The 12614-nt window shown below is 45.2% G+C and overlaps 1 protein-coding gene across 6 annotated transcripts in view; it reads left to right on the plus strand.

Annotated features, from left to right (window-relative positions):
- STIM1 (stromal interaction molecule 1) overlaps positions 1 to 12614 on the plus strand; it is a 185198-nt gene that overhangs the window by 94619 nt on the left and 77965 nt on the right. For all 6 annotated transcript variants that reach the window (XM_032853257.1, XM_032853258.1, XM_032853259.1 and 3 more), the window contains one exon: positions 4320 to 4450. In XM_032853257.1, the coding sequence (XP_032709148.1) occupies positions 4320 to 4450 (131 nt within the window). The remainder of the gene's footprint in view (positions 1 to 4319; positions 4451 to 12614) is intronic.

The raw sequence follows: 12614 nt of genomic DNA on the forward strand, positions 1-12614 counted from the left end.
AATTTCTAATATGGTAAATATCAGTTTGGGGATTTTCAATTTTCACGAGTATACAGGGGCCCTGAGATCAAACAATTTAAAAACCTGGTTCCAAACTAATCTTTTTACTTAGAATTCTCTTTTCTGCGTAGAGAAAGCCTACACATAATTGTTAGTTGGTATTTTAAGTATTCATCAAAAAACACTTAATGAGCATCTACCAAGAACCTGGCTTTTGCTTGGGGCTGAAGACATGGTCCCAAGCCCTTCTGGAAATCACAGTCTCATGGGGAAGACAAACAGAGAACTGCAACACAGTATGATAAATGTTCTCAGTGATAGGCCATAAGTGTTGTGGGAATATAGACTATTGTTATAATCACTTGCCAGCTCATCTAGAACATATACTGATCTATCTGATTGGACTGTATGACTGTATTTGATTCTTCATCGTCTGAGAGGGAGAGTGGCTGGTTAGCAGAGGATGGGAGCTGCTCACTTGTTTCTCTGGGAGGAAAGAAGGAGACTACAGATGTATGGATTGTCAGCTTTCTGCATGCCCTATGCAAGGTGTTTAAACAAATGTGGTCTGCTTACAGGGTTTGTCCTCATTTTACAGATGAGGCATTGGAAGCTCAGAGAACTTAAACAGCTTGACCAACATCATATAGTTGTAACTGATGGAGCTGAGGTTTTGACATACATGTTCTGACTACAAATTCAGGGCTCTTACTAATAATGCATTGCTAAATCGTTGGATCTTCCAAGGCTATTTCCACATGGCTGTGGGAAACCTTGCCAGATTGGAATGTGTAAGATGATAGAAAGGTCTCAGGAAGGAAAGAGAGACAGCCCAGGAAATGCTTGATAGCAGGAGTCATTTGTGAATTTTGGCTAACGTGGTTTTTCTGGACAGGATTCTCTGGCCTTATGGGACATCAAGATTTTGTACCCCTTTATCCTCAATCCCTTTAATCCTTCTCTATGTCTGATGATGCCAGCAGCAAAGGTCACCTGTGTGTCTGATCAGGTTACAAACCAGAGCCTAGTGTTGGAAGCCCAAACTTCTTGGACCTACCATAGGCCTTCGGGAAAGGGGCTGGGTGACTTAGGCCAATGGTGCCCGGCCTGGAGAGTCCCTCTGCCCCCCATCCCTAGAGTTCAGTAAACTACTTTAGCATTTAAAAAAATGCTATTAGAAGTTATGCTTTGGGGCACCTGGCTGGCTCAGTTGGAAGAGCATGAGACTCCTGATCTGGGGGCTGTGAGTTGGAGCCCCACATTGGGTATAGAGATTACTTAAATAAATAAAACTTAAAAAGAAGTTGTGCTTTACTTATGAGAAACCTGTGTGTGGAAACAGGCTAGTGGAAAGACTGGATTTCTTTGCTTTGGTTCAAAAATCTGTCAACTGGGGCACCTGGGTGGCTCAGTGGGTTAAGCCGCTGCCTTCGGCTCAGGTCATGATCTCAGAGTCCTGGGATCGAGCCCCGCATCGGGCTCTCTGCTCAGCAGGGAGCCTGCTTCCTCCTCTCTCTCTGCCTGCTTGTGATCTCTCTCTGTCAAATAAATAAATAAAATCTTTAAAAAAAAAAATCTGTCAACTTAATATGGTTCAGGTGTGCTACCTATGGTTTTCTAGAACAGGGGTTAGCAAACTATGGCCCAGTGGTCAAATTCAGCCCACCACCTGTTTTTGTGAATAAAGTTTTATTGGAACACAGCTAAGCTTGTGCACTTATGTTTTGTCTATGGCACCCTTTGTGCTCTATGATAGAGTTAGGTAGTTGTAACAGAGGCTATCTAGTTCATAGATCCTAAATTGTTTACCATCTGGCCTTTTACAGAAAAAGTTTGCTGACCTCTAGGGTAATCCTGATTCTTTTTATCATGGTGCTTAGCACATCATGTAATTATCACCCCTCTCCTCTAGTTTTATAACTAAGCTCCTTGAGAGCAGGGATGAGATCTGGCTCATCTCTTTATGCCCCATGTTGATTATAGAGCCTGGCACATAAAGAACACCCAGTAAATATTTTTTAAATGGGTACATCATGTGCTGATCAAAAATCTCTGATAGGCAAGTAAAATTTTTTTCCTTGTTCTGATAGGCAATTATGTGTGCCTTTGATTAACAGAAAAATAGGAGTAAGGGAAGGAAGGCATTATGTTGGTAATACTAATCCCAGTGCTGTGTGCTTCCGTCTATGAACCAGTCATTCCTTACTGCAATTCTTTTTTAGATAGGTAGTTCGTGGATAGGAGTCCATGAACGAAACAATCATGCCAAGAGCTCTTGTTGGTGAGGAAGTTGAGAAACAATGCCTTAATCCTTGGCTGCATTCTCCTCTTTCCCTCAGTACCCACCCCACCCTCCACTCCAACTTGTAGGACAAATGTAAAAGAATATAAGGTTATATGGAGATATTTCTTTGGTATATATACTGTTTATCTTACTTTTTGTCTTCTATAAAGCCATTTCCTCAGTGGGCTTCTTACCGTCTGTGACTTCCAGAAGATGAAACCACCTTAAAGCTGTTTGGTTGCCTTGGCATAAAAGCAGTCAGGTGAAGTGTGGGCCTGGGAGTCAGTAGGCCTGGGCTCTAGCTGTGGCTATTCATCTGTCTTTGACTTCGGGCACAACAGTTACCATCTGTGAGCTCCAGTATCCAACCTGTTTTTACTGAGTCACATATGGGACATTTTCCACATTTAACATTTATAGCGCTCCCTCATTTTGAAAAGGATTTGAGCAACTAGCCAGTGAGAGAGAGGTGACTTGTCCTGTCCTGTCGCTGCCTCTGACAGCAGACGGGAAAATGATTAAATGGAGTGGAATGTTTCAGGTCTTTGATTAGTGCTTTCTAGAAGGCTTCACAGCCGCAGCCTCTTTTCCTGGTCCTTGCTTTCTCTTCTGTGATAGCTTCTTCCTTGGGAGTGATCTGAGGATTCTTGCCAGAGAGAAGTTACCAAGATCAGGGTCACAGGGAAAGAGGAATTTTAGAATCTAAGCATTGGAAGACATTCTAGAAACTTTACTTACAATGTCTTTTTCAGATACCCGAGCTTGAGGCCTGGAGAAGGGAAGTGACCTCCCTAGGGTCACACGGTAGAGCTAAGACGAGATGCCAGGCTCTTTCTACTGTGTGCATAGTGTTTCCCAGGGTTCTTTTTTTTTCTTTTTTAAAAAGATTTTATTTTTTGACAGACAGAGATCACAAGTAGGCAGAGAGGCAGGCAGAGAGAGAGGGAGAAGCAGACTCCCCTCCAAGCAGGGAGCCTGATGAGGGGCTTGATCCCGGGACCCTGGGATCATGACCTGAGCCGAAGGCAGAGGCTTAACCCACTGAGCCACCCAGGGGCCCTCCCAAGTTTCTAAGAGAGGGAGGGTTAGGTGGCCTCGGCTCTTGTGCTGGCTTTAGTGCCACATGACTATGTATTGGTGGTGGAGGAAGCTGCCCTGTGGGCCTGTGGGCTTCCCACGTTGTTGTAGATGATGTGCTCAGGACCATGGGTGCCTGATAGCTCTCGCTGACTGTAACCCCCTCTGGGCAGGCTCAGCATATGAGGGCTCTCTGCAGCAAGCCCGGGGCTGGCACTTTGCTACTCCCAGCAGTGATAAGGTGAACGAGAAGGAAAACATATTTTTTTGCTATTGTATTAAATGGGCTGTGTTCCTGTTTCTAGAAAGACTGTATTAATGCACATTTATTTATTGACTGACTTAAAGTGATATTTCATCTGAATATGTATTTCTTCCCTTACTAGTAAGGCGGAACTTTTTTCCCCTATGTCCATTGGTTGTTTGTATTTTCTCTCATTTATATATATATTCTCTTGTGAGTTACCTATTCATGTTCTTTGTTCTAAATCCCAGTGTATTCCTTTTTTTTTTAATTCAACATTTTTTTAAAAGATTTTATTTATTTGATAGACAGAGATCACAAGTAGGCAGAAAGGCAGGCAGAGAGAGAAGGGGAAGCAGGCTCCCCGCCGAGCAGAGAGCCCGATGCAGGGCTCCATCCCAGGACCCTGAGATCATGACCTGAGCGGAAGACAGAGGCCCAACCCACTGAGCCACCCAGGCACCCGATCCCAGTGTAGCCCTAATCTTATTCTTGGCATGCCTGCCAGGGATTGATTAGGATAATAAGACATTGTCCCTAAATGGGGAAGCTCAGCACATCGTTGGGGAGAGAGCTGAAGACTGCATGAAACCCATTTCTCACTGTACAAATAGCCAGTGAAGTGGCTGCCTGAGGATTTAGCTGCTGGAAACTATGGACCCTGGGACAGGTGGGTCGCGGCCCACAGTAATGTCTCTTGCTTTTTCTGTACAGAGTTTTGCCGGATTGACAAGCCCCTGTGCCACAGTGAGGATGAAAAGCTCAGCTTTGACGCAGTCCGTAGCATCCACAAGCTGATGGACGATGATGCCAATGGTGATGTGGACGTGGAAGAAAGCGATGAGGTGAGCTCTCTCACCGTGCCGTGGCTCTCGTCTCTTCCTGTGTGGACAGATTCTGAAAGCTGTCCAGACACTCTTCCCCGTGGAGAGATGTTCTTGATGTTGGCTTGTTCTCTAGGAGCTCCTCTTTGTCAAGGGAGGTGATTCTGTAGGACCCAGCCTTTCTGCATGCAGGCCTGATGTCTGTGTCTCTGCCTGGACTGGCTCCCATCCGCCTACCAGCCAGAAGCACAACACTGACTGCGCTGTGCTGTTTGAGAGGGAGAGGGAGCCCCGAGGTTGGTCTCTACAGTTCCCCTGCCTCCTTACTGTAATCCTGCTGCAGGCGGAGGGCATCTGTCTGTCCTTGCTATGTGCTCAGTCCTGTGTTGGCAAGCAGGAGAGAAGTCAAGGCGGTCATTATCTTGCCCTCTGGGAGTTTATGCTCTGTTTGGGAGGAAGAAACGCATGTTCCTAGAAACATCATTCTGAATTCCAGGCCACAGTTGCTGGGAGCCTGTTGAGTGGTCCAGATAGTAGGCGTGAGAGGAATCTCTAGATGGAGAGAGCTCTGTTATTGTCTCACCTTTTGGCATCACTACAGTTCCAATTCCACAGAGCCCAGAGTATGAAGTCATCGTGTGTGAAAAGATGTAAAGGTTTCAGTTGATTTCCAGCTCAACACGAGCCAGCAGTTTGGTGAAACGGCCAAGTTGTGCCAAATCTTTAATAGTGATATGGTGTGTGTCACAAGGGAGAGGTAAGCCCAGTCTCTTCACCCTGCTCGTCAGCCCACCTTTTAAGTTTTGAGCTCAATTTTGGATCTCACGTTGTTAGAAGCATCTGGAGCAGTGAGAGCCTGTAAAGGAGCGACGTGAATGATGAAGGGCAAGGAAACTATGAGATGGAGACATCCAATAGAATTCAGTATTTATAGGTATCACGTATGTGCCAGGCACGGTTGTAGACATGGGGCTGTGGCAGTGAAGAGGACAACGCATCTGTCCTCATATCATTTACAATCTAGTGGAGAAACATGAGCCTGGAAAAGAAAAGATTCAGGTAATAAAATTTCTATCTTCAAATACACTAGGAGTGGAAGAATCAGATTTAAATTACGATGGTGCAGGTGATGAAAACCACAACACTAGCTAGTGTTTATTGAATTCTTATTCCGTGCCAGGCACAGTGTTAAGCTCTTTGCATAATTAACTCTTTTACCTTTCTTAATAGCCTTTTGAAGTTGGTGTTATTGTCAAGGACTGGGGCCTTGTGAAGGCTTGTTCCAAGGACACACTGGGTACGAGTACAGATCTGATTTCAAAGCTCATGCTGTGAAGTACTGGTGTACTATTTCTCTTATTCTAAAGACAGAACCAGGACCAGTGTGAGAAAAATAAAATATGGGCATATTCTTTTAGAATAAAGAATTGTGTACCAGCGCCATCTTGTAGAAAAGGCTTCCTTGGTAGGTATGCAGTGAGCTCCCAGTCACTGAAGGTGGGCTTGTAGAAAATAGCACTCTACTGACTGGTTAGCCAAGGGGATCCTTGTATTAGGTTGAATTAGATAAGGTCCAAGGAATTTATAAGAGGACAAAAATAGACCTCCTGGAGCAAAAGTAGATATTCGGGTGGCGTGGAAGGAATGGGGCAGCCTGAGTAGGGAGCCAGTGTGAGCACAGATGTGGAGGTAGTAAGAGCATGGTGGGTGGGTTTGGTCAGACAGAACAACCGTGGGGGAAGGCAGCAGGACAAAAACCTGGAAAGGAAAGTTGGGGCCCAGGCAGCCTGGCTGAGAGGTCTCCTTGTTGAACCTGCCAACTGTAGGTCCTTGAGCAAGGACACCTGATAAAAGTAGCAGAACTTTTAGTTGCATCTAGAAGTGGCTCTGGCCCTCAAAGGACCCAATTTTTATTTGCTTGTGCTGAGAATAAAACCATGTTCCTAGAAGCAGATGAGGCCTAGAGGCTTCCTGATCTCTTTCTGGGGGCCTAGCCACAGGACTAGGGGATGGATGGCACATCAGTTAAGAAGGTGATATGATCCAAGATCCACAAATTCCTGGATATCTTTGTTATCTGCCCCTCTTTTTTTTCACTTTCTGCTGATTGCTTTGTCAATGAGGGGAGGAAGAAAATGTTCTTTTTAGAAGAATGTTACCACAACAAAAAGCTCATCAGCACAAACTGTTCTAAAATAACACAAAAGCTGTCACCCTGCTCTTCTCTGTGCCAGTGGTGAGCTGTTCTTTTTCAGTATAACTTCTGCCTTTGCCTTGGCTTCAGCTGCTCTGTCTGCAATCTTGGGCCTCTGGCGGTGAGGGGGGCCTCCCAGTCTGGGTTTTCATGACTCGTCACAAGCAACTGTCTTTGAAAGAGAAATAATGGTCACAAAGTATGTGTGCTTAAGTCCGTGTAAACATATGAGACAACCTTGGAGGTCAGGTTCTAACTAGAGCGTTGGGTGGACAGCTCAGAGCTTAGAATATTGGCTTATGGGCCCTGAGGCGTGAGTGATGAAACCCTGCTTGTGCTGACCATGAAGGACATGAGCTTCTCATGACCACTTAAAAAGCCCTGCTGATTACCCAAATATCTTAGCGCAAGTCTGAAGGGATGCCCTATAAGGCCTCATTTATTCAGCCTCATATCAGTAAGTTTTTCAGATGACTGAACTATAACCTCAGTTCTAGCTCTCTTAATATTTTAGCCATTTTTGAAATACGTCTCTCTTTTCAAAGATTATTGTGAACAGAATGGTGCCTTTATTTGAGTCTTTCAAAACATGTCTTCAGGGCCTCTTACACGATTACCCCAGTTCCTGGATTCCCATATCCATTGTTGTGATTTCTTCCTATAATTTCCGTCTTGTCTTTGATTCATCCCCATTTCTTTTTTTTATTTTTTTTTAAAGATTTTATTTATTTATTTAACAGACAGATATCACAAGTAGGCAGAGAGGCAGGCAGAGAGAGAGGAAGGGAAGCAGGTTCCCTGCTGAGCAGAGAGCCCGACGCGGGGCTTGATCCCAGGACCCCCGGATCATGACCTGAGCCAAAGGCAGAGGCTTTAACCCACTGAGCCACCCAGGCGCCCCTTGTCCCCATTTCTAATTGCTGTTTTTACTCTGCTGTGCGCTATGAAATTTGACTTATGGCAAGCTGAGACTCAGCAGGCATTTTGTAGAAAATATATAATCAGTTGTGTGGGGGGCAGCCAGTTTGGCTGCTCAAGGACTCTCTTTGCTTGCTTCTGAGTTGGCAAGGGCTATGGATTGTGGGCCCTTCAGATGAGCAAGATGGCAGTATTGGCGATAGTGCCCCTCATTCAAGGCTGGGAGAAAGTTCGACCAGCCCAACAGTGTGGAAATTCATGGCCTATGTTCTACTGAGACCTCGGGTGGGAACACTGCCCATTGGGAAAGGATTTGCTGCAGGGGGATGGTCCTATCAAGTTGTCTGGCAGTCTGAGGTATACAGAGAGAGGCAGTCAGCAGCCACCATCCCTTCGACCTGTCCTGACATTTTGAGAGCAGTGTTATTGTCCTCCTGGAGCCTACATGGGAAGTCAAAGGCATTTATCCAGCTGTTAAATGGATTTTTATTAAATACCTCTTGTGTGCCAGGCACCATTATAGCAAACAAAACAGATAAGATTTCAGCTTTCATAGAGCTTGCCTTCTAGTGGTCTGTATGTCACAGGCGATTAAATAATGAGTAAAATTCTGAAATTAGGAAAAACTGCGATTGTAGTAGTTTAGTGACTTTTCCTTTAGTTTTCTTAGGTAAAATGGTGGTTAATGATTCCTACCCTTGCAGGGTTACTGTCAGAATTCAGTGAGAAAAGGTAAAAGTTTCTGGCACAGTGGTGTGTGGGTGGCTTAGTGCAATAGGTATCTGACTCCTGATTTTGGTCTGGGTCATGATCTCAGGCTCCTGGGATCGAGTCCCGTGATGGGTAGGGATGGGAGCTAGGTCAGTGTTTAGGTCTGCGCTCGGCCGAGAGTCTGCTTGAGATTCTCTTCCTCTTACTCTGTCCCTCTCCCAGCTTGCATGCTCTCTCTCTCTCTCTCTAAAATAAAAATAAATAAATCGTAAAAAAAGGTTTCCTGCACAAATAACTCCCAAACTGAACAACAGAAAACAAGCAACTCTAGAATGGGAAAAGATTTAAAAAGACACTTCATCAAAGTAGTTATATGGATGACAAAGAAATGTGTGAAAAGATTTCATATCACTCAATATCACCAGCCATTAGGGAAGTACAGATTAAAACCACAGTGAGATACCACTACACATCTGGCAGAATGGCTAAAATTAAAAAACGGACACCACCAAGTGTCAGGCGAGGAGGAAGAGCCACCGGAACTTTTGCTTATAGAGCTTCTGAGAAAGTTAAACATGATTTATTACCTGTCCCAGCAATTCTGCTTCTAGGTATTTACCCCTATAGATAAATGAAAATTTGTATTCATACTAAAACTTGTATACAGTGTTGATAGTAGCTTTATTTGGAGTGGCCAAAAGCTGGACACAAATCGATGTCCTTCCATGTGTGAGTGTGTAAACAAACTGTGGGAAATGGCCCAGCAATAAAAAGGAATGAATATTGATGTATACCACATAGATGAATCTCAAAGGCCTTGTACTGAGTGAAAGACGCCGGACTCAAAAAGTGACATGCTCTGTGATTCCATCTCAATGACGTTCTGAGAAAGACAGAAGTGTAGGGATGGGAGCTAGGTCAGTGGTTACTATGCGTTAGGAGTGTGGGGAGGGTTTGATTACCAAGGGACAGAATAAAGGAATTTGGGGGAGTAATAGAATTTTCCTGGGTCTGGGTTGTAAGACAGTTATGAGAGTCTAAGTATGTGTCAAAACTCATAGAACTATATCCCCCAAAAGTTGATTTCATCATATGTTAATTAAGAAAAAAGTTGTCAGCTTAGGAGCAGACACACGACTGAAGGTCAGTGATTGCTGGTGGTTTTCCCCTTTACATTTCTTCTATATTTCTAGGAAAGCCCCCTACATCTGACAATTGTATTTTAATGTTTGCTTCAGTGATGTGTTTCTCTCATCAGGTTGTGAGACTTTTCAGGGTAGGGACCACCCTTATTTCGTTGTTTGCCTCTGTTTCCCCGATGCCCAGCTGAGTCCTGTACAGAATGGGTGTTTAATTTAATCACTGTGTGGAATGACTGACTAATACTGCTGTAGCAGCCTGGTGTCTGCTGAGCAGGGAGGCTTGAACAAGGGTGTGATCACACATTTTGGGGTGGGGATGGGGATGGGTAGGTAGCAGTCGGAGCCCAGGAAGCTGCAGAATCAACTTCTGCTTTTGTTAGTGTCTGTGTTGTGTGGTGTGGGAGCATAGCACAGGGTTGAGAAGTGGTGCAATGGAGTCACACAGCCCTAGGTCTAAGCCTGGCTCTGCCTTTAGCAGCCATGGAGACTTGGAGAAGTTCTTGAATCTCATTCAGCCTCGGTTTCCTTGTTAGAAATGGAGCAATAATAGTAGGTGTCTCCTGGAATTGTTGCGAAGCTCACGAGAGATAATGCGTGAAGAGTACTCAGGACAAGGCCTGGTGTGTGGAAGAGGCTCAGTGATGGTTACCTTTTGCTGTTTTTTTGCTAACTATTATTGTTACTGTTTTTGTCAGAAAGAGCATACATTTTGGTGCAGAGAGGCCTGTGTTTAAAACTTTGCTTTGCACTTGCTGTGTGACATATAGGTGGGTAACTGCACCCTCTCCAAGCTTTAATTTATTCAGCTGTTTGAGGAGGGTAGTTCTTTGGAGGGTTGTAAGAATTGAATGTATGCAAACGGCTGGTGCAGGGATAGGTGCTAAATCCGTGTGTTTTCCTCCCTCAGCGTGTTGGTGCAGATAGTGAGGGCTGGGCTCTATAGCAAGTTTCCAAATCAGCTCTCTCATCATCCCACGGCCGGTAGCACTAGCTCTGGGAGCCACCCCGCAACAGCGTGGTGACTTGACCAGGGCCCGGGTGCTGCAGGAGGCCGTCCTCTATTCCCTGAGTAGCCCACGTGATGGGGGTGAGGCATGACAGCCTCTGGCCCCTGCCTGTGTGCTTCTGAAAAGGTCTAGGTGAGAACTTATCCTTTCCTCCCACCCATCTGGAAGGCTAGAGGATTTCTGAGCAACAAAGCCATACTATAATACTGTCATCAGATCTGTTTTGACATTAGTGGGGTAGAAGTTGACTTGCTTTCTCCCTTTTGTATTGTCCCCCCATGGGGCCCGCTGGGTCCTGGGGGGACTGTGTGGACTGTGGACAGATGGAATCTGGCACCAGGTGGAATCAGCGCTGGGGGAACTGAACCTTGAGAGGAGTGGCTCCACCTGCAATATCCAGAGGCCCGAAGGAGTTGGACTTGATAGGAGGTGGTACATAGGGAGGGAGAGAAGCCCCACGGGCTTCCTGCACGTAGCTGGTGCTCTGGCCAGCCTGGGCTAATTTGGGTGCGGGTGAGTATGCCCAGAAGTATTAGCATGATTACTAAGAATTGCTTTCCCTCCTCAGGCTTTGGGCCTTATTTCTGTATGTCCAGACGGCTGTGGGCACCTCGCCGTGCTCCCTTGCCTCTAGTTTCCCCTGTAGCACCCATGTTGTACATGCTGCCAATGATCTTCCCAAGTCACATTTTGGTTTCCCGTGTCCTGTGTGATTTTCTTTTCCAATTCCACCTGACTTCTTTTGCCAAGCACTCCATCCCTTCAGATCTGGCCTTAGTCTTTCTTAAGACTCTCTGGATGGACCTCCTACCACTGTGGTTTTCCCTGGCCCTAATTGTCTCAGGCTCATTCTACGCTTATTGTAGTGCCCTATCTTTGCTCAGTTAGTTCTGCCTGGCTGGGATTAACTTCTTCTACCCTCCCCTCAGCCCCCGGTCCTGTCCATATCAGTCTTAGATATCTTCTGGAATGCTCCGGACTCACTTGTCCTGAACTTTCCCTGACTTTCCCCACCTCCACCGATCTCTCTGTCATCCCAGGACTGACTCCCATAGCACGCAGTCGAAAGCAACTCAATTTAGCACGTAATTAAAATGTCTTGTTTTGTGCCCTGAAGGTTTTGAGTATATTCTCTTGCCTGTAAGTTTGTCTTTTTTGCACTATTACTGGAACTATTAAAGCACAACTCTGATCATTACTTCTGCCTTGTAAAGGGAGTGCAGTGGAAAAGGAATGTCCCAAGCCTTGTTCTACCTGTTGGATATACACTTTCCTTTAATGCTCAATCACTGTATGAGCTAGATGTTACTGTGTTTTAGAGATGATGAAACTTAAGAGTGGCCTACCTTTACTTACTAAATTAATCTAAACTCTAACCTGCCCTTCAGTGCTCCCACAATCTGCCTTTGGCTTTCCCGACTAGTTCACATTACACAGCGTTTACTTACTTTATGCTACAACCATCTCAAATGTGTTCTTCCTATCCAATTGCTGTGCCTTTGCTTTAGATAAATTTTCATCTCAGCATCTCTCTGGCTCCCATTTGCCTGTAAAAATTCCACTTGTCCACAAAGGCCTAGATCAGGGTGTCTCAACATCAGCATTAGTGACGTTTTGGGCTAGACGGATCTTTGTTGTGGGGGGCTCTCTTGTACATTGTTGCATGTTTAGTAGCTTCCCAACTTCTATACACTGGATATGGGTAGCAAACCTCCACCATCACCCCTTCTTCCCAAAATTGTGACAACCAGAACGTCTCTATTGCCAATTGTCAGTTGCCCTGGGGAATAGAAATACCCCTGATTGGGGCGCTTGGGTGGCTCAGTCAGTTAAGTGTCTGCTTTCAGCTGAGGTCATGATCTCAGGGTCCTGGGATCTAGTCCCACATTGGGCTCCCTGCTCAATGAAGAGTCTGCTTCTCCCTGTCCCCTCTGCCTGTGCCCCCCACCCCCCGCTTGTGCTCTCTCTCTCAAATAGTAAATAAAATCTTAAAAAAAAAAAAAAAAGTAGTGCCCCTGTTTGAGACCTACTGGCCTAGATTAAATGTTTTCTCCTAGAAATCTTGTTGTTTCCCTATAGTGGGAAATGATTTTTTGTTTTCCATGCTCCAGAGTACTTGGCATGAATCTATCATTTGGCATATTGCTCTGCTCTGTATTGTAATTAGTGCTCTATCCTGTTAGACTGTGAGTGCCTCTAGGGCCAGAAATCAG

This window comes from Lontra canadensis, unplaced genomic scaffold (assembly GCF_010015895.1).
Source record: "Lontra canadensis isolate GAN:19392208 unplaced genomic scaffold, GSC_riverotter_1.0 scaffold7, whole genome shotgun sequence".
In the NCBI taxonomy this organism is placed as follows: Eukaryota; Metazoa; Chordata; class Mammalia; order Carnivora; family Mustelidae; genus Lontra; species Lontra canadensis.